The sequence below is a fragment of the Uloborus diversus genome, chromosome 5 (genome assembly GCF_026930045.1).
Source record: "Uloborus diversus isolate 005 chromosome 5, Udiv.v.3.1, whole genome shotgun sequence".
In the NCBI taxonomy this organism is placed as follows: Eukaryota; Metazoa; Arthropoda; class Arachnida; order Araneae; family Uloboridae; genus Uloborus; species Uloborus diversus.
The window spans coordinates 162,518,813-162,541,051 of record NC_072735.1 but is presented as its reverse complement, the minus strand read 5'-3'; the positions used below and the strand labels follow the sequence as shown (position 1 = coordinate 162,541,051).

Genomic DNA, 22,239 nt, shown 5'->3' with positions numbered 1-22,239 from the left:
AGTATTCTTCAAAACGAGCTATTAAACAACTCTTTAGCTCCCATAAAACTGCAGTTATAATAGGAATGCCCATCCCTCCCAAGAGTAAGGGTGCACTCCCCTTAAATATCATGAAGCCCCCCCCCCCAAAAAAAACGAGAGTTTCTTCCCAAAAGAGAAAAATATCTCTCAAGACATCGCCTCAGGCCCGACAAGAGGCCATGTCAAGAACTAGTCGGAAACTAGGGGCCCGGGCCTTGGGGGGGGGGCAGCGACACTAACGCAAAAAAAAGAAAAAAAAAAGAAAGGGAGGGAAAAAAAAGGGAGAAAAAAAGGAAGAAAGAAAAAGGGAGAAAAAAAAACTGTGGAACCCAAAGATAAAGTAAAATTTACTCTTTTGGTATTTACTGTTGTGGCACTTATAATTGAGTTAATTATTTTCAAGTAAGCAGTTTTGATATTTTTTTCTTCTTCCCCCTGTGACCCTTTTTTTTTCCTCTTCTTTTCTTCTCCTCCCTTTTTCTCTCTTCTATCATTTTTTTTTGGGGGGGGGGCGGGGGCCAGGCGACAAAACTGACAAGGGGATCGCCTTGGCTCTCTGCAACCCTTCTTCCCCCCCTTAAAAATTTCAATGGTGCAGTCTGGGCCATGGCCCCTTGCCCCCGCTATGTGGGCACCCCTGGTTATAACAATTTGTAAAAAAAATTCTGCCTAACTATTCTACATTATTTACTATAACTGCTGATCCCTTCATGCTCCTACTCTGAATTTTTTTTTTATATATTCACTAAAACACACAAAAAGTAATATTTTTTTCAAAACTTTAACAGACACAATCTCAAAACAGTTTCATCTTTTAAAATTTAATGTTTTATATTAAAAAATGTTTTTGAAAAATATTTAATTTAAGTGCATGCAATTGTGTATAAAATGAGCGTACAGCTCTAGCTGAAGTTGAGTTAACACTTTAAAACACTGCTGGCAAGTAAAACTAGTATGTTGTGGCCATCACGAAACTTTCTTCTATATATTTTTTTTTTTTCTGATCCCTCCCCATGCTTGACGAGGAAGCAATATTCCCAACAAAAACAAAATTACACATGCAAAAACTTGACGACTATCCAATGTCTGAATTATTGCAAAAGCAAAGCAAAGAGCGAAAATTGAAAGTTATTTTAAAAGCCTTGCTTGAATTAATTACAAATATTTTATTTGTTAACAAACATAAGATGGCAACAGTTAAAAATTTTAAATCATTGAGATAATATTTCCGATCATTTCCATTCAATTAAAATCACGAGAAATACGCAGACGACAATCTATTACGATTTATCTTTCTTATTGTTGCATTAATAAAGCTATTTTTATTCAAAAAAAAAAAAATCAACACCTCTTGGAGCGATTGGCGTCAAAATTGAACCAATGCCTGTTTACGTATGGATTCACATATATTCCAAATTTCAACCAGAACGCAGCATTACTTCTTGAGATAGGGCACTCACAATGGAAAACTAGTATATTGTGGCCATCACGAAACTTTCTTCTATATTTTTCCTTTTTCTGATCCCTCCCCATTCTTGACGAGGAAGCAATATTCCCAACAAAAACAAAATTACTCATGCAAAAACTTGACGACCATCCCAATGTCTGAATTATTGCAAAAGCAAAGCAAAGAGCAAAAATTGAAAGTTATTTTAAAAGCCTTGCTTGAATTAATTACAAATATTTTATTTGTTAACAAACATAAGATGGCAACAGTTAAAAATTTTAAATCATTGAGATAATATTTCCGGTCATTTCCATACAATTAAAATCACGAGAAATACGCAGACGACAATCTATTACGATTTATCTTTCTTATTGTTGCATTAATAAAACTATTTTTATTCGCAAAAAAAAAAAAAAAAAAAATCAACACCTCTTGGAGCGATTGGCGTCAAAATTGAACCAAAGCCTGTTTACATATGGATTCACATATATTCCAAATTTCAACCAGAACGTAGCATTACTTCTTGAGATAGGGCACTCACAATGGAAAAAAAGAACGGGCGATTGCGCTACCCCCGTTTTAGCTGTTGACACCAAAATAAAATCAGCTCTTATACCCACTAAGGGCTACTTGCCGATAAATTTTTCTTTCATTCCGTTCATTATTTCTTGAGATACAGCAGTCACAATTGACGACAAAAACGTTCTATAGCTCAACCCCCGTTTAAGTTATTGACACCGAAATTGAATCAGCACCTGTTCCTGTTAATACCAACATATGGACCAAATTTTGTTTGATTCCGCCAGTTACTTCCTGAGGAATAGCAAGCACGCGTAACTCGAAAAACGTCCCATTGCTCCACCCCCCTTGGAGGAATTCGCGCCAAAAACTAATGGGCACAAGTTCACATAGGGGCACATACGTGTACTAAATTTCGTTCGATTTCATGCGGTAGTTTTTGTTGTAGAGCGGCCACAAAAAACTGGTCACACACAGACGTGACACACATACACACACACACACACACACATACACAGACACATACAGACAGACAGACATTTTCCAAAAATGGTCGAAATGGACTCAGCACACCTCAAAACGTTCGAATCCGTCAAAATTCGAAATTCGAAAATTTGCACGAATCCAATACTTTCTTCTATATATTAGATATAGAAGAAAGTAAAAAGAACGGGCGATTGCGCTACCCCCTTTTTAGCTGTTGACACCAAAATAAAATCAGCTCTTATACCCACTAAGGACTACTTGCCGATAAATTTTTCTTTCATTCTGTTCATTATTTCTTGAGATACAGCAGTCACAATCGACGACAAAAAACGTTCTATAGCTCAACCCCCGTTTGAGTTATTGACACCAAAATTGAATCAGCACCTGTTCCTGTTAATGACAACATATGGACCAAATTTTGTCTGATTCCGCCAGTTACTTCCTGAGGAATAGCAAGCACGCGTAACTCAAAAAACGTCCCATTGCTGCACCCCCCTTGGAGGAATTCGCGCCAAAAACCAATGGGCACAAGTTCACATAAGGGCACATATGTGTACCAAATTTCGTTCGATTTCATGCGGTAGTTTTCGCTGTAGAGCGGATACAAAAAAACTGGTCACACACAGACATGACACACACACATACACACACACATACATACACACACACATACACACACACAGACAGACAGACATTTTCCAAAAATAGTCGAAATGGACTCAGCACACCTCAAAACGTTCGAATCCGTCAAAATTCGAAATTCGAAAATTTGCACGAATCCAATACTTTCTTCTATGTATTAGATATAGAAGAAAGTAAACTAGTATGTTGTGGCCATCACGAAACTTTCTTCTATATTTTTCTTTTTTTTTCTGATCCCTCCCCATGCTTGACGAGGAAGCAATATTCCCAACAAAAACAAAATGACACATGCAAAAACTTGACGACTATCCCAATGTCTGAATTATTGCAAAAGCAAAGCAAAGAGCGAAAATTGAAAGTTATTTTAAAAGACTTGCTTGAATGAATTACAAATATTTTATTTGTTAACAAACATAAGATGGCAACAGTTCAAAATTTTAAATCATTGAGATAATATTTCCTATCATTTCCATACAATTAAAATCACGAGAAATACGCAGACGACAATCTATTACGATTTATCTTTCTTATTGTTGCATTAATAAAAATATTTTTATTCGCAAAAAAAAAAAAAAAAAAAAAAAAAATCAACACCTCTTGGAGCGATCGGCGTCAAAATAGAACCAAAGCCTGTTTACATATGGATTCACATATATTCCAAATTTCAACCAGAACGTAGCATTACTTCTTGAGATAGGGCACACAAAATGGAAAAAAAGAACGGGTGATTGCGCTACCCCCCTTTTAGCTGTTGACACAAAAATAAAATCAGTTCTTATACCCACTAAGGGCTACTTGCCGATAAATTTTTCTTTCATTCCGTTCATTATTTCTTGAGATACAGCAGTCACAATTGACGACAAAAAACGTTCTATAGCTCAACCCCCGTTTGAGTTATTGACACCAAAATTGAATCAGCACCTGTTCCTGTTAATACCAACATATGGACCAAATTTTGTTTGATTCCGCCAGTTACTTCCTGAGTAATAGCAAGCACGCGTAACTCGAAAAACGTCCCATTGCTCCACCCCCCTTGGAGGAATTCGCGCCAAAAACTAATGGGCACAAGTTCACATAGGGGCACATATGTGTACCAAATTTCGTTCGATTTCATGCGGTAGTTTTTGTTGTAGAGCGGCCACAAAAAACTGGTCACACACAGACGTGACACACATACACACACACATACACACACACATACAGACAGACAGACATTTTCCAAAAATGGTCGAAATGGACTCAGCACACCTCAAAACGTTCGAATCCGTCAAAATTCGAAACGCGAAAATTTGCACGAATCCAATACTTTCTTCTATATATTAGATATAGAAGAAAGTAAAAACGAGTGCAATCAGCCAATCCACAGTATGCATTAATGCCTCTGTATGAGAACAATAGATAAAAAATAGAGACGTACCGAGTAGCACTTTGGCCGAGTAGCCGAGTACCGAGTACTCGGCCTTTTACTACTCGGCCGAGTACCGAGTTACCGAGTAACTCGGCCTTTCACTACTCGGCCGAGTTTCCCAGTACCATTTATGTTGAAAGAAGGACCACCGACACACATCGATGAATTTTGAACTTATTGAAATAGTAGTATAGACCTCCTTGTCCATATAATAGTTTTTAAACTAAATTCCTGCTGAAATTTAACTACAAAATTTTGCAAAAATAATATTTTTTAAATTAAAAATGAATAAATAAAAGGTATGACTTATCAAGTTGGAATTAAAACAAATTACACAAATTTATTCATTATAGGTCTAGTTCGATAAACAAATAATATTTAAAAGCAAAAAAACAAATGTGCAGGAACACTGCAGACACGTTTTTCTGTGTTACAAGGATCGTCTTTTCAGTGCATAACATGTGAACTAAAAAATGTAAAGGCATACGACAAAAAATTCGACTTTTGCCGGATGCCTTTAAATCAACGAGCTCACATTTTGTGCATTGAAAAAGAAATTCCTCGTAACGCCAAAACACGTGTCTGCAGTGATCCTGCACTGTGCTTCTAACGTTGTTTTATTTTTAAAGCTAAGGTATTTTTATATATCTTATAACTAATTTTAGTTTGTGTAGCAAAAATTCCATATTTGCACAATTTTTAACAAAAAAGTTTTATTAACTTTCTAGACATTCGAACCAAGATTTATTCCATTGAAGTATTTCAAACTTCATTATTCTCAAAATTTAAATTTGAATTGTATATGGTTGCAGAAAATTATATATGCTTGAGCTTTTTTGTAAATTTAATTATATATTCAATTTTTTGCAACTACTCGGTATTGGCCGAGTATCTGATCAAAATTTGGCCGAGTACCGAGTACTCGGCATATTAGCCGAGTAAGCCGAGTTCCGAGTAGTTACCGAGTACTCGGTACGTCTCTAATAAAAAACCTTTCAATATTCTCAATTACTTTGGGTTACAAATATGAGGGAAACTATTATGAAAACGAGTGAAAAGACTACAAAACTGGTAAAAGTTTTGAGCCTCTGAATCCAAAAAGTAATATTACCAAATTAAAGGAAAAAAAAACTAGCATATACTCACTTCAAAAGAATCAAAATTCTTACTTCAGTTTTGGGGAATGGCGTAAAGCTGCAGCCCCATAGCATCCCATCCTCCTCAAACTTACCAGTTTTTCCCAGTTCTGCTGAAGTCTATAAATCATGTCACACTTTTTTTCATCATAAATGAACCGCTCCTCCCTTTGACACAAAGTGTCACACTTCACCTTTTCCCCTCCCCTTATCATATGTCATGCTATATTACTTAAACATAGCTTTATTATTTATTATATTTTTTCCCAATCAAAATGAGTGAGGTCACATTTCTTATTACCCAGCCCTCTTTTGCCACAAAGTGTCAATTTCTCAACCTCCCTCGTCCATCTAGGGCGACGTTTCTAAACGACTATACTACAACCCAAATTCAAAATAATAGAATGTCAGAACTGTTTGAACAAAACTTGTCCCCGAGTCGAGAAAAATGAACGCGTCCAGATTAAAAAGACTAAAACTTGTTATTCATGAATGGGTAAATCAATTTAAACCACTTTTCAGATATTATTTTAACAATTTATAGATCATTAACACATTGGAAAAATAGATAGATGTTTTTTATATGGGTCAAAAAATTAGAATAATCTATTCATATAATGTGAATTTAAAAATGAAGAGAAAATACTTGCAGACCTGTTATCCTATAGTTTGTTTGTCACAAGTATGGAGCTTGGCGCCCGGATAATTTTAGGCTCTTTTAAAAGCCTTTTATTGATCTAAATGGGTCGCCAAGGTGATAAATACGAAAAAAACGAACTTACATACTGTATCATTTCTTAAAGTTAGAAAAAAAAAACTATACAACTCAATTCAAATGAACATTTTACAATCAATTATGGTATGTAAGATTTTAAATAAATATAGAAGGACTGATTAACTAAAAAGTGACCGAAGTAAACGAGGTAGAAAAATTGTAACACCTGGCAGAGATGAACTTAAATTAAAGTAATTTGTCCAAAATAATCGCTGAAAAATGCTTCTTACGTCAACAAGTGTAGGACAGAATGTATAGTCATCTTATCCACGCCAACTACACTTGGACGGTTGCATAAAGTGCAATTTTAATTGCGGATCTACGATGTAAGACGAAAGGTAAACATGAAGCAGAAACGTGCACAACTCTCCTGGAGTAAAGAGAAGCTCAAACTGCGGCGACAAGGTTGGAAAAGTATTATATTCCATGATGAATCTTTTTTTGAAATATCTGGGATTTAAAAAAAGGTGTTAGGGTTTGACGTATAAAAAGAAAAGCGTATGAGAAATCTTGTGTAAGACATTCTCTTCAATTTGAAGCATCCTTCTTGGTTTGTGGGCGCATGAGCGCTGCTGGAATTGGGAAGTTATATATATCTTAAAATAAAACAATGCCTGACTTTCGCTGTTTATCGATAATACTGCATGATACTTCATCAGAGGCACAACAGTTACACATTTAGTGACACATTTTATCTTCCAGCAACATTCTACTCCGTGTCATATCTCTAAATCGACTCGTAGATTTTAAACAGAAAGAGGAATTTTGGTATTTAACTGGTCAAGCAACTCTACCAATCTCAATACGATCAAGAATTTGTGACACCTTCAAATCTAAAGAAAGCGGTTCAAGACCTGGTGCCCGCCAACAAACTTGAGCTCGTTGCCGCATTGAAGAGGGTATGGAAATAGTGTCAGAAACGATTAACAGGCGGTAGAATGCGAAAAAGGATTAAAGCATTGAAATCAGCAAAAAATGACGCATTCTAGTATTGATATTGTTTCTTTTGAAAGTGTTTTTTCCCCTTTAATTTGAATATTCTAATTTTTTGACTCAATTATAAACTTCTGGATTATATTCTGCCTAAGATTATTTTTAGTTGTGTATATTTGAAATGAAAAGCACACTTTAAGGTCATGTTCATTTAAATACCTTATTTGCACTTATATTTGGTTAGAATAAACTTTTTTCCAAAAAGTGGGAAATATTCTATTATTTTGAATTTGGGTTGTAGACGCCTGCTAGAACAAACTGATTTATTATCAACATTGAGCAAGTTTTACATTTGTTTCTCAATTAAGGAAGTTTATTGAAACTTTGCAAAATTATGTTTTTCCTTTTTAATGGGGTAGGTCAAGGGAAAGACAAAGTTTTTCCCCTCTGAAAACATCATACATTATTATTAGCAGAGCCAATTTTCCCAAGGAAATCATGCATTTCATTTGGTCAGTTATGCCAACACAGCCCTAGTACTTAAGCAGGCTTGTCAGTTAAGAAGGTTTGGGATGGGGGGGGGGGGATTGCCCCACTCCTCTTTCTTTGGAATATAATAGGATTAAGTATAATTTATATAGATATTTAGTATTCTGTAAAAAATGCTATAATAAACAAGCTCATTAGATTTTCATTGTAAGTTAGTTATTTGTCTTAGATGTTACAAACTGAAATTTTATGTTAATGTTTAAAAATTTAAAAGTAAAAATGCTCCATAACTTTAAAAGTAAGTTAAATCTTAAATTTTTTAAACTATAAAAATAATTAAATTAAAATTTTATCAAAATCTTTTCATGCTCTTGCTTTTATATAAAAGGAAAAAAAACTGTCCGTAAGTTGTTAACACAAAATCTATTTTTGCCACTTTGGCAAAAACTGGCAAAAACCTATTTTTGCCGGGCGGTTAAAACCATGGCTTTTTCCGCCCAAGGCAAAAACTTGCCAACCCTGGAACTAAACCCTGGGGATTTGCTGATCAGTTAACAACAAAACGAGTTTCTTCAAATATGTTGAAAACTCATTTCTGCAGATACTGCCATTTACCAGCCCACGGCAGATCTGCCTTGCACGCCAGAGTTTTCAGTCTCATAAACTCAGATGGGCACAGCAGGTCCATGGCCTCCATAAACTGTTGTGCCACCAAGTTTAGTTTTGTTAGGGTACAATGAGTATATACCCTTTGCCTGCTTACATTTCTTCAAAGTCTTCTCTGGAAACACCAAACTGACAGGCTTGCCCTACTTGATAGCTTTCAAAACAATGCAACCTTTAATTTTTCATTAACTTAAAAAAAAAATCCTTTGATTTGAGTTAATTTTAATGTTTACATTTAAAATAAAAGAATTACTTTCCAAAGTTTCAAACACAAATATAACAGAAAATCAACAATAGGTTTTGGGCCCAGCTTGGCTGGCCTTAGTCAATTTATCAACCCCAAAGAAGATTGACTGCCTATTGAAAGTGGGCTTGTTCCATCCCAAGTAAACACTAGGTATATTGAAATTAATTTAACCTAATGTCAAGATTAGACAATGATTTTAAAAAACTTCAAAAAACATCTGAATCCAGATTATACTCATTTCAGGGCCATAACCAGAAAATAATTTTTGGGAGGGTTTAAAAACTTTCATACAGAGCTTTGCACTATTTATGCTAATGTTCAAGTAGTTGGGTTATCTATTATGAAAGTTTTATGCAATTAATAATTAATATACATATGAGAGACATTTGAGTTTTGGAACAAAATTTTTTGGAAATTTTTAAATATAAAGGAACATTTAAATGTCAACCCAAACTTTTGCGAGGAGGGGGTTGACCCCTCTTCCCCCTTTGTATACAGCCCTGACTCATTTCTTTATTAAAATATGTAAATCATAGTATGAGTTTGAAGGTATCAAAGAATATATTCACTTCTCGAATTAGATTCTTATTTTAGAACATACTCTTGTTGATAAATATAAAATTGAAATATTTAGCAATTTTTACTTTTCAACCACGTTTCCAATTCTCTACACAAGGTCGACAAGAGTCCACGTCAGTTTTGTTCACAACTAGGGGCCCGGCTTTTTTGAGAGCCTGACATGGAATCTGAATACCACGAATTTCTAAAGTTTTTATAAGGGGAAAGGAGGGCCAGACAGCAAACTGGTAAGGGGCCTTGGCTCTCTGCAGCCCTACTGATAAGGCGGTTCATTAAAATCCTTACTGTGTGTCGGCTGGATATTTCATTCCGTACTACACACAACTTATTGCTTAATGTTTTGGAGTTCCAAAGAGTTTTCCAGTACAAGTAGTTCTTGCATTAAAGAATGATATGATATGCTTCATTTCTTGCACATGTTGCTTTTTAGACTCTAAAACAATGCGCAATTTTTATTGAAAATTTCCTTTGAACAATGTGGGACAGTTGAATGCAAAAAGTGTTTTTATTTATTATTATTATTCTTTATGCCAGCAATCTGCTTTTGTCCATGATAACTTATCTGTAAAAATGGATCAATTACAATGAGAAATAAATGAAAAAATGGAATGAATAATATATGCACTTACCTATACCAATGCCAACAACCACTCTTCCAACAATCAGCATAACAACTTCTTGGGAAAAACCCATTAAAAGTGATCCCAAAGTAAAAACAAGGCTAGCAGTAATAATTACGGGTCTTCGGCCGCACCTGTCAGTGATACTTCCCGCGCATAAACAAGAGATCCATGCTGTAATGATTGTCACGCTGACAACAACTCCTTGCATCGTATAATTTAAACTAAAAGCATCACGCAACAAAATCATAGCCCCTGAAACTACCCCTGTATCATAACCGAAAAGAAAACCACCCACAGCAGACAAGCTAGCCACAAAATAAACAAAAAGTGTATTTTCTTCTTTCTCTTTTTCCAGAACCAAAGTCTCTTCATTTGCATCTGATGCACGACTCATTTTGGAAAATTAAATTTGTACGCAAAGACCAACAATATTTACAAAACTAAAAGCCGAGCAGGAAAAAGAGGAAAGAAGACATTCACTAACCAACCACTGACAGGCACGATGAGCTACTGTTTACAAATTTTGCTTTCGTTTATATTTATGTTTCATTTCGACCGCTAGATGGCTCTCTTCCCAAAGGCCTTTTTTTTTCTTTTTATTATTGTTATAAAATTATTTTTTAATTTAATAGCAAGATTCTATACATTTTTCAAGTTTCCATTTAATTTCCAAATTTTTTTTCTTTGGTTTTCGATGGCTACTTGAACAGAAGGTAAAAAGATAATGCAAAACAAGGGGCAGAGAAACTTTTTAATAATAACTCTTCGATGAAGAGTTTATCCAGAGTTTTTGGCACTTTCTTCACTGCCGCGTATTCCAATTTCCAGAGGGAAGTTACATGTTTTTTTTGTTATTTGTCTATATTTTAATTATTTATGTCTTCAAAGTGGTTCAAGAATTGCAAATCCGCGCGTCGTCATCTATTAAATGTACTCTTTAATCTTCAAGCTGTTGACAAAGAAATTAAACCTTGTTATTTGTGGGACGCATTTCCAGCTGACATATCGGAAGTAAAACTGTACTTGAATGAACTTTACAGTTCCGGACAAATTAGCAAAAGCTTGAATGCTTTTTTAGTGAACGACACAATATTCGTGACTCGATTTGAAAATTTAAAAACTCAATTAGATAATTTAGGTGCTAAAAAAGTAAAGGTGATTGATGTATCGAAAGAAAATGTCATGCCAATTATACTTCCTGCGGAAGAAAAGTCAAAAGTATTGAAATCTGTTATGAAAAATGTTCATACGTTACTTTCTAGTCTCACGGATCCCGATTCTTGTGATAAAGAAGTAAAAAATGCTGATGTTCCGATATGTAACATCACTACATTATACGGCGTACTTGTTGGTTATCCAGTTTTGTACTGGTACAGTTTGCAAAGCCATAATTCCGATTTTACTTGTTTATCTATGGTACCTCTCAAAGTGTACAAGGTCATGTCCAATTTTAGTTCTTCAGATTTTTCAGGCTTTGGGGCTAGTGTTTCCCAATCTGCTAGAGAATTATTTTCTTTCAGTATTCCAGAAAATGTTTCCAATAAAACTGAAAGCTTAGTGAATGAATGGTTTGACTCTCTCTTGAAAAAGTGCAGTGATACAAAGTTTTGCAAACTGGAAATTATGCAAAATTCTGTGACTCTACCCTATGTCTCGCTTTAAAATGTGCATTAATATTTATGCAATAACAATGATAATTTTCTGCATTCTGATGTGATATATGTCAAGGGACAAAAAATAATTTCATCAATGAATTATTTAAATCTCGAAAATTACTTTTTTTATTTTTTGTATCCTGCTGAAATTTTAAAATAAGTAAAAGAATGATTTTCATTTTGTAACTTTTATAATTACATGCATAAAATGTGAGAATTTATTTTTGGATTCATTGAAGTAATATTGACCAAACAAAATAAGTTTATCATCTTATATAATTAAAAACTGAGCGTATCTATGTATGTCCAAGCTTCTTCTCCCAAACGACAGTGAACTGACCATCGAACCAGGTATCGATGGATTCGTAATCTTCCCGTCTTCATGTTTGGCTATTTAGTATAATCCTCCGATAATAATTAGCGGAGATATCAATTAAAAACTTTTAATTATGACTCTTAGATTTCAAAATTCAAATCCCTATTTTTCGAAGGCTTTCCTCCATTCAAATTATTATTCAGTACTTCATCTCAACTTTCCGCAACAATACTTTTATTAAAATGAATAGCATGAAGAAAATCATTGAGATGAAAGGTCTGTTGCCATTTTTTTTCTCAAATATGAACAGGTAAAATTCGTGTTTTTATTTTGAGGCTTTTCTGTTAATCAGGGGATTTAAAATATTTACTTATTGGGGTTTTTTCCGCAATCTGCCGCAAAATTTCACTGACTTTTTTTTTTGTTTTGGTTTAAGGGGGGCCTGAGTGTTGAACTCGCTTCACTTGACATTTTTATTTTCGAGGTGGACCGTGCAAAGCCGGGTCACGCAGCTAGTTCTTTCTTATTATTAGTAATTTGCTTTTGTTGCATTAAATATTGCTGTTGTGAGTATTTGCAATATAAGGGAGTGTGATTATTTAAATAATTTTTATTTTATTTAATGCAGTTTTGTGAAAACAAAGTATATATACATAATGTAAACTAATTAAGAAAGCACAAAAACTGAGCCCACTTATATATAAATTAATTGCTTAAAGCCAGGGGAAAAGGGGGTAATTGCCCCTTTATGACCCCCTAAATGATGGATCTGAGCCTAGTCTGAACCCTTAGGCCCTTAGGGTTCATGTTGGGTTAGAAGTAGGGTTTTGGTTAGGAATTAGAATAGTATAGGTTTTAGAGGATGCAGTCAAACTCCCTTATAACGATTATGAAGGTGAACGTAATATTTTCTCATTAACAGAGTCGGGACCGTGCCAATCCTGATTGGCACCATCGTGCAAATGTCTTTTGAGCGCCGTTATGCAGTGGCGCTCGGAGAAAATATACTTAACATCTGGAGGAAGGTTTTGCAGACAAGTAATATATGGGAGGGGGAGGAAGGAAATTCCAAGGTGTTCTCCTCTGAAAATGTTTCGAAATTTTAGTTCTCAAAACGCAGTATTAGACGATCTTTGGAGATGTAAAAGGTAGATAAAGTTCCTAGAACGTCTTCAATTTTTTTCGACATTGATGTCAAAAACGTGATTATAGACCATGTTTTTCTGTTTGGAAAAGTAATTTTGCTCAGCGGCTGATTTGATCGATTTAGTTCCTCCTCACTGTTACGGAATTAAAGTCCTAAAAACAAAGTTTTCAGATGTTCATAATGGTATTAGAAAAAAAGGATCAGACGTTCTCCCTTTACATTTTTTTTTGAAATTGGCTTTTTAAAAACTAAATTTTCGTCATTCTTTGGTGATGTTAGAGGAAGGCACCTCCTGAAAAGGGGGCACCTTTTCCTCCAGGGCTCCCTCCTTGAAAAATTTTCAAATTATATGCCTTGAAAATGCAACTGAAGACCTTTTTTTGGTAACATTAGGAGTCCGGCAGTTATTTGAAATAGAAGTTCCAGAAAGGCAATTTTAGACCATCTTCAATGAAATAAAGAGCAAGGTGTTTGATGCTTTCTCCTCAAATTGGGGACAATCAGTAATTTTTTGAGAGGTGGGAGGCATCTAGACTAGTTATTTTGAAGATTTTCTTATTTCAACACGGCCTAAGAAAGGTAAAAAAAAAAGGATTGAAATAAAGGCAAATAAATTGTCCAAAGCTCTTTTATTACTTTATGCACAAATAGTTAAGGGGGGAGGGGAGGGTAATAATCAAGTAATTATGGTCAAGTCGTTACTTTTCAGAACTAAAAAGTTAACCTAATTTATTTTTTATTTTTTCCAATATGTAAATATTATGCATAAGTAAATAATATGCAAATAAGCTTACTGTATTTTTCATGTATGATAACATGAAAAAGTCGATTAATCAAGAACAATAGTTAAAATCACAAAAAGACATATTGTACAAATTATAATAAAACATATTCATCGCAAGAACCAAAATGGGGGGTAGCAAAATTTGCTGCGCCTCATATGATTAGCCTTTTGTACTATAGACATACCTCAATAGCTTTCACGATTCGCATTAGGAAGAAAAATGCTAAAGTATGCATTAATCAGCATTGCATGTTTTTATTGTAAAAGATTACGCTTCTAAATAGCATATTTAGACACAATAAGGTAATAATTTCCCCTTTTAGATAGACTGAGACGGATTGCTTGTTTCAATGAGCAGTTTAATTTCACCTCCACCATTAGGTTTTTTGAAATAATCAATTTTATTTTTTCAGTTGAGGATTTTTTTCCTTCATTTTGAGCATTTTTGATCGATAGAGCTTGGCGCCTTTTTTACTCTGGCGGCGTCGTGCACCGCATGACCTTGCACATAGGGATGTCGCAGCCCTGAACATAGCTGAACATTTTTAGCCCTGAGCATTTGCTCCTTAAAATCAAGTTAGGCTCCTATAAACTTAGGGTTGTACAACCAAATATTTCTGATGTCCTCGCTAAATCAGGGCATTATAAGCGAGTTCTACTGTTTAGAGGGAGAAAGTGACTAAACTGATACCGTCTTAGCTCTTGCGTCCCTGATAAAATCATGGTTGAGACATATTTATTCATTTTTCTTACCCCCATTTTTTTTTTGCCAAACTTTCTAAATTTTTGCCTGCTGCAAGGGATATTTATTATCACTTTTAAACAAAAGGACTGCTGCCCCCTCCCCCAGTTTGAAAAATTGATGTTTTTACGGATAAGTGGGCATGGTTTTTGTTGCTTTCTGGGGTCTAATTTGCATTGTGTGTACATCTTTTGCCCCTGGGGAAATTTTGAAGTAATAAGCCTGGTTCATACAAGTGCAATCAATATATTGATGAGCTTCAGTCTTTAAATCCAATTCAATCCAAAAATTGAACGACAGTTGGAAATTCGTCAGAAGGCATCAGTTTAATTGAAAATGAGTTGTAAATTGTTGAAAATATAGACTCATATGAAGAGCTTATTTTTTCAATTAAACAAGGAGTTTTAAAAAATATCAGCATGCTAGAAAGAAATAGAGGAAAAAAACTTTGAACCGGGCGACACTACTTTAAGAGTTCATGGAGCCTTTTACATCAAAATAATCTGAGTTGGCAAATTTGTGTAATCTAACATCTCCTTAAATTTTTTTCTTCAAATTATCATTTCCTTTTGTCTACAGCCCCTCCTAAAAATAATTTATCTGTGTTTGTACTTAAAATTTTACGCCAATTTCTGGAAATTAGTCTTACACAGTTTGCACTCTGTCCTATCTATTGTAAAAGTTTAGTGTATTACTGAAAGTATTAAGCAGACAATCCTCCAAAAATGTATAAAACAGGGTGGCAACAGATCAGGGAAAAGTCGGGGAACTTTATTAATCAGGGAAATATCAGGGAGTTTCAAAAAATTAACCAAAATTCAGGGAGAATTGATTAAATGAAGGATTTTTTTTTGGTTTGCAAAATTAAGTACCCAAATTTCCTATGCATTTCTCCCCAGTTATCTGTTCAAAAAATTTTAATTAATTAGGTGCAATTATACCCTGCCGCATATTTTGTGCATCTTTTTTCCTCAATGTCAAAATATTGAATTTTATCTTATTAACCACAGGATGAACTTCCTAAGATTGTTTCTGTTTGGATTTTTATCTCTTTATTTTTTTTATTAATGAGACTTTGATTTTTAGAAAAACCCTCTTTTTTTCATGGATACTTGAACATAAAATGGTCCATAACTCACTACTAATTATAGATATAAAGATTTGATAGAAAGCATATTAAAGTACATTAGTTGTTATTTGATATGATATGCAACATGACTAATTTTATGCAAATTTTCAGTTTAAAAAACGAAATTTAGGTTTAAAATTTCTCAGAAAACATATGATGATTTTTTTTTAACTCTCAAGAAACAATTTGTGTATTTTATCTTTTGTTTGTGCAAAATTTAAAGTTGGGATCTCAATGGGATCATATTTTTATGAATTTTTGAATAATATTTGACTTAAGAAATAATGATATTTTTCAGATTCTATTTATACAAATACAAATACAAATACAAATGTGACGACCAGCAACAGGCACTGGGCCCAGCTAGGCTGGTCCTAGTCAATTAATTAGTCCCCAATGAAGATCAATGGCCCTCTTAAAGCTATCCACTCCCTTGCTCATTACCGCCTCTTCCGGTAAGCTATTCCAAGTGCCCACAACCCTGCTAAAGTAGTAGTTTTTCCTGATTTCCAAGTTAGCCTGAGATTTAAATAGCTTAAAACAATGACCCCTCGTCCTGCTTTCCCCGCAAAAATTTAATCCATTTACATCTTTCATTTTGATAAATTTAAATAACTGAATCATGTCCCCTCTGACTCTCCTTTGCTCCAGGCTATACATGTTAAGCCTATTAAGTCTGGTATCATAATCTAAATCTGAGAGTCCCCTTACTAATTTAGTTACCCTTCTTTGAACCCTTTCCAATACAAAAATTAGTTAATTAAGGGGTTCTCCTACTGGGTGATGGTCATGACTATGCTGGAAATGGGCTGGCATGAACTTGTAAACTGTTAAGAACCCCGCACCACCAGTTTTATTTTTTTTTAAACTGTTTTCAAAATGTAAAAAAATAAATGAAACAAAATGAATAGTAACACTTATTAAAAGTTGGTAAATGTTCATCTTTAAGACAAGACAAAGTACAACCCCGCCCCCGCACCACCACTTTTTATCTTTTTTTTTTTTTTTTTCTCTTCAGAACTGTTTCCAAAATTTTGAAAAAAAAAAAAAGCTGGTATGTAGGAGTAATAACTAAAACAAACAGACGCTGCCAATAGGGTTTCCAATCCCGTCCCAAATTCAGTTCTGCGGGATTGTGAAGTGCCAATCCAGCGGGATTGATTTTATTAAAAAGATTAAATTTTTATGAAAGAGAAAAAGTTGTGCTTTTTAGACTGCTTTTATTACTTGAATTAGTAGTCATCTTGAATTCTGTACAACAATTGTAAAGCACTACAAAGTCGGATCCTAATTAGCTACTATCGTTTGGTAAGCAAAAATGTGCCGCTCGTATGGGATGGTAAAGGAATTTTACTGTAAAAATAATGCGCTTGTGAAAACACGTGCTCTGGCTCCACTGCAATTGGTTTTACTAAAATTAAGAAATTGTGGAAAGTTAGAAAAAGATCCATATTAACTTCATCACCTTCTGAAATAGATTTTTCTTTTCTTATGCTGGGTTTTTGCTCAAGAACTGCAAATTTCGGACAATGTCTGTTGGATATGTGTTTTGCTGTATCCAATTTCATTTGCATTGATGAAACCTTTGTTGCTTCATTAACATTGTTCACTGTATCAGTGAATTTGATTCATTACAGCAAGGGGTGAATACTGTTTGATTTCCCCATTTCACCAAGTAAAAATGTTTAGATGGCTTAGCCAATTATACCTCTCACTTTAAAGAGGAATTCAAAAACATGAGCAGCTTCAGGGGCGTGCACAGGAGGGGGGGGGAGAAGGTACACCTGTTGGCCCGGGCTCGAGGTTAAAGGCAGCCCAATATTTTTTAAATGATGAGTGAAATATAGGGGTAAACAATATGAAGAGGTTCTGTCAAAGTTATTTGTGACAGGCCGCAAAATTTCTGTGCACGCCCCTGAGCAGCTTAACTTACTGCACTGTCATGAAAATCATTCTGTGTTTCATACAAGTTTATGTCACCCGTTTTATAGTCGCGCCGAATACATAAATAATGTCAGACTTTTCATTGCTTTCTTCTTTGGAGTTCACTTATTGGTAACTTTTAAATTTCGAGCATATTACTGAAGCTTACAGAAGTGCTCCAACATTGCAGTCAGGCTACTCAGCGGGTTATAGAATATGTAAAACACTTTCTCTATTTTTTAAGCGTAATTTACTGGATTTTAAATTTTAATGATGGTTTTCAAAATGCTTATAAGTTTTACGCATTTTCTCAATTGATGAACGTATAAAAATTGAAACTTAGAATGAGACTACCAATTTATTCTCAGAAAAATATACTCTATTTTTATTTTGTTCTGAAATAGTAAATCCATTGTTGGTCATATAAGACACACACCTTTACTCACTCTTCTTGCAGATATATGAGGAAGAAGATTCAAACTTCAGATGATGCTTGCGAAAATAATCATTTTATGAGCGGCAAAAGATCAATCCCGCTAAAAATCCTGCTGGGATCGGGATTTCGGTATTGGAAACCCCTAGCTGCCAAACGTCAGTATAGTGAGCCCTACTAGCAAAATTTCTTGCATCAATCTTGACAGATCTTGATATTATACTGACGGCGTCAATATTGACGTGTTTCATACTGCATAAAGATTAAAAAGCAATATTACAATAACAACATGTATGCAACATTGCATTCATCTTAAAATATCAATATTGACATTACCTTACAATAACAACATTGCATACATGTTGACGCTGTCAAGATGTATTGATTTCATGCTGTCGCCGTCAAGGTAATTAGTACACAATAGAACAGGTGGACCTTCGTTGATACTTGCGCATGCGCACAGTTCTTTCTACCCAACGTCCCTCGCATTGCTAGAACTTCTTCCTCCTTCGACTACGATTCAGTCGGTTCAGAGGAGCTGCACGTTCGTTCTTTAGGCTTCGTTAAGTTGGTTGCTTAGTTATTAGTGTGGAATAGTATTGTTTTAGGAATAACTTATGAATGACTGATAACTGCATTTGTTTATTAATATAGTACTAAACAAGTCATATCTCAGACGATGTGCGATCAATGTTAGAAATGGCCGAAAATAACTTTTTTTGTCCCTAGACTTTGAAACAAAGGACATGAAGCTCAGAATTTCGTATTATCACTTCAATCTCATCAGTAAGATTAATTTTATTCAATGGTTATTTATGTTATTCTTTAAGATAAATTCATGTGTTTTGTCCATGAGATATTTTCAATGCTGACATCCATTTGGAAATGTACTTTATTGTATTTATTTATTTATTTATTATTTTGCTTTCTTTACTCTTAAATGTGTTATAAAAACTTCCGGAATTATTCCTAACTAGGCATTTTATGTCTTTATAATACAATTAGAAGCATGAATTTAAAAAACAAGTCAAGTATTAAGCAAAACGAAGAAACTTTCATTTTTTAAATTAAATTGCGAGTACTATTAATACCTTTATATGAATTTAGGATCAGATGTCAGCTTTAAGGAAATATTCTTAGGCTAGAAAACTATCTTGAAGAATAACAGAAATAATTAAAGAATAAAATTTAATTCTCGAGTTTAAAGTGAAAATAATACAAATAAATAAATAGATAAAACACCTTGCAAACGTGCTGATTTCATACTGTCATGTCAATGTATCCTGACATTTTCCTGCCATATCAATACATATGCAATATTACAAAAGCAAGATCATCTTGCCTAGACCTTGATTTCATGCTGTCATGACAACATCTTGATATTATCCTGTCATATCAATACGTATGCAATATTACAAAAGCAGCCTACCTTGATATTTTCCTGATATTATGCTGCATACACCTTGTCAGTCAATACACTCCATTTATGCTGGCAGCCTGCTGACAGCATAAATGGAGTAACATAACAACATTGAGGCAGCATTAATGCAAGATGATTTTTCTTGCATGTCAACCTTTATGCAATACTGAGGCAAGGTATTTTGCTTACTGGGAGAAGAATCATAAAAACTAAAAATCGGGAAAACTTTTAGTTTTCATGAGAAACAAATGAAAAACAAACAAATAGAACCACACTCATTTGCAGTTTTTTTTTTTTTTTTGGAAAGTAGGATGATAGGGGGGGGGGAAGCAATCTGGTATGAAGCTTAACAACATGGAAGGCTCAACAAAATTGAGCTAATTTTGTTTGATCAAAAACTGCTTTTAGTATAGATCTCATTGCATTACTCTCCTTCACAACAGAAATTAAAAAGAAAAGAAAAAAAAACAGCTGCATGCCAGAAGTTGTAGAAAGACAGTTCTGTGGACAGACATATGATCTGATACTTTGATTTATTTTTAGTTATGTGTAAAAGTACGGGAAAACATTAAAACAGCATGGGGGAAACACTACTATTTTGCTATGATCTTGGGGCAAACTATTTCTTTTCTCCCTCCAAAATTGAAGGTTCTAGCTGAGGTAGGGAATGAAATTAATCACAACTTTTCTTATCAGATATTGAATCAATCAAGCACACTTTGTGAAGTTAGAATCAAAAAAGAACAGTGACCCAAGAAAGGGTCTAAAGGGAGTGTGGGAAATTATAGACCTGTGAGTCTAACTTCAGTGGTTTGCAAAATTTTTGAAACATTGATAAAAATTAAGATAGTAAATTTTCTAGAGACTAATAATCTATTGACTAGTTTTCAGTACGGTTTCAGGAAAGGCAAATCTTCTGCAACTAATTTATTACATTTCTATGACAAAGTTACCATGGCTTTGGACAATAAGAAGCCTGTAGATGTTGTTTACATTGATTTTAAAAAAGCTTTCGATAAGGTACCGCATGTTGCTCTACTTAGCAAATTAGCTGATATAGGAATAGGAGGGAAAACTTTCATTTGGGTAAAAAACTGGCTGACCGGAAGGAAACAAAGGGTAGTTGTAAGGGGAAATATTCTGATTGGAGTGAGGTTTTAAACGGGGTTCCTCAAGGATCAGTGTTAGGGCCTGTTTTGTTCATTGTTTTTATGACCGATATTCACAAAAATATTTCTGGGAACATGAATTGTTTTGTTGATGATGTTAAAGTTATGGGGACTGTAGATAATGAAGAACAAGCAAAACAGCTGCAAGAGGATCTAGATCATATTACGGAGTGGGCTGATAAATGGAGTATGGCTGTTAATGTTGGGAAATGTCAAGTGCTGCATTTAGGGCATGGAAATAAGTGTACAAGTTATTATTTATAAGGTTCAGTCATTAGTCAGGCAGACAAAGTTACTGATCTGGGGGTCTTAATAAGTCAGGATTTAAAGTTTAGCCAACAATGCAGCATTGCTAGTAACAAGGCCAATAAGATGCTTGGGTTTATCAATCGATCTATTTCAAACAAATCTAAAGAAGTTCTGCCCTTATATAGAAGTTTGGTAAGACCTCATTTGGAGTATGCTGTTCAGTTTTGGTCTCCTTATCTTAAAAAAGACAACAATGTATTGGAAAGGGTTCAAAGGCGAGCTACAAGGCTAATAAATGGACTTTCTCACTTAGACTATGATTCCAGGCTTAGAAGGTTAAAAATGTACAGTCTTGAGCAAAGAAGAGACCGAGGGGACATGATTCAGTTGTTTAAATTTATTAAAATGAAAGATGTTACGGGGCTGAAGTTTAGCACTGAAAACAGGACAAGGGGTCATTGTTTTAAGCTATTTAAATCTCTGGCTAACATGGATGTTAGGAAAAATTATTATTTTAGCAGGGTAGTGGAACCTTGGAACAGTTTACCGGAAGAGGTGGTAATGAGCATGGGAGTAGATAGTTTTAAGAGGGCCATTGATCTTCACTGGGGATTGTAAACTGACTAGGACCAGTCTAGCTGGGCCCAGAGCCTGTTGCTGGTCGTCACTTTTGTATTTGTATTTAGGATTTAGTTCTGGGGGCGGCTGAGATCATTAAAAATGTATGTCTCCTTGACATCACCAAAAGTTCATTGATGTAAACGAAGTCGTTTGAAAAAAAAATATTATTTTTCAGGAGGTGTCAATGGCTAATGAAATTTTCTGAGTCACAGTTGAAATTATCTAAAATTTGTTATTTATTGGTAAATTTTTTAAATTTAAATGTGAATAAAAATAAAATAAAATTAAATTAAGTTTAAAAAAAATAAAATTTTAATAAAAATAAAATTTTAGACATTATTTCTAAAGAATTTGAAGGCAAAAATAACAATTCTCGTTGATTATGAAAAATATTGTCCATGGCAAATGCAAGTACGCTAAATGTAAGTAAGAAAACCAGAAAAATCACGAACTAATAGTTAAAAAAAGAGAGAAAGATAAAATTCTGAGAATTTACACTAAGCGCATTAATTTAAGAGGTCTGAAATTTTTTTCTGTCTTTCTTCTTATAGAGTAAATAAGTAATTTTTTTGGAAAGGCAGGGAAAAAAATTCTGAAATTCGAAAGGAAATTTCGGAAAACAAGTATCCCCATTACTATAGCAAATTCGTATATTAACCTGAGTGAAAACGAATAAAATG

At 34.2% G+C, this 22,239-nt stretch overlaps 2 protein-coding genes across 2 annotated transcripts in view; one reads left to right on the top strand and one right to left on the bottom strand.

Moving 5' to 3' along the window:
- LOC129222065 (proton myo-inositol cotransporter-like) overlaps positions 1-10,443 on the bottom strand; it is a 154,191-nt gene extending 143,748 nt beyond the window's left edge. The window contains 1 exon segment of the mRNA XM_054856492.1: positions 9,978-10,443. Coding sequence (XP_054712467.1) covers positions 9,978-10,365 — 388 coding nt within the window. The 5' untranslated portion in view covers positions 10,366-10,443.
- Positions 10,444-10,779: 336 nt separating this feature from the next.
- LOC129222735 (UPF0739 protein C1orf74 homolog) lies at positions 10,780-11,764 on the top strand. The gene has a single exon (XM_054857268.1). The coding sequence runs from the start codon at positions 10,848-10,850 to the stop codon at positions 11,631-11,633; it is 786 nt and encodes a 261-aa protein (XP_054713243.1). The 5' UTR covers positions 10,780-10,847; the 3' UTR covers positions 11,634-11,764.
- Positions 11,765-22,239: the final 10,475 nt, after the last annotated feature.

Coding starts and splice junctions, on each gene's coding strand:
- LOC129222735 (XM_054857268.1), top strand. CDS start 10,848: ATGTCTTCAAAGTGGTTCAAGAATTGCAAATCCGCGCGTCGTCATCTA.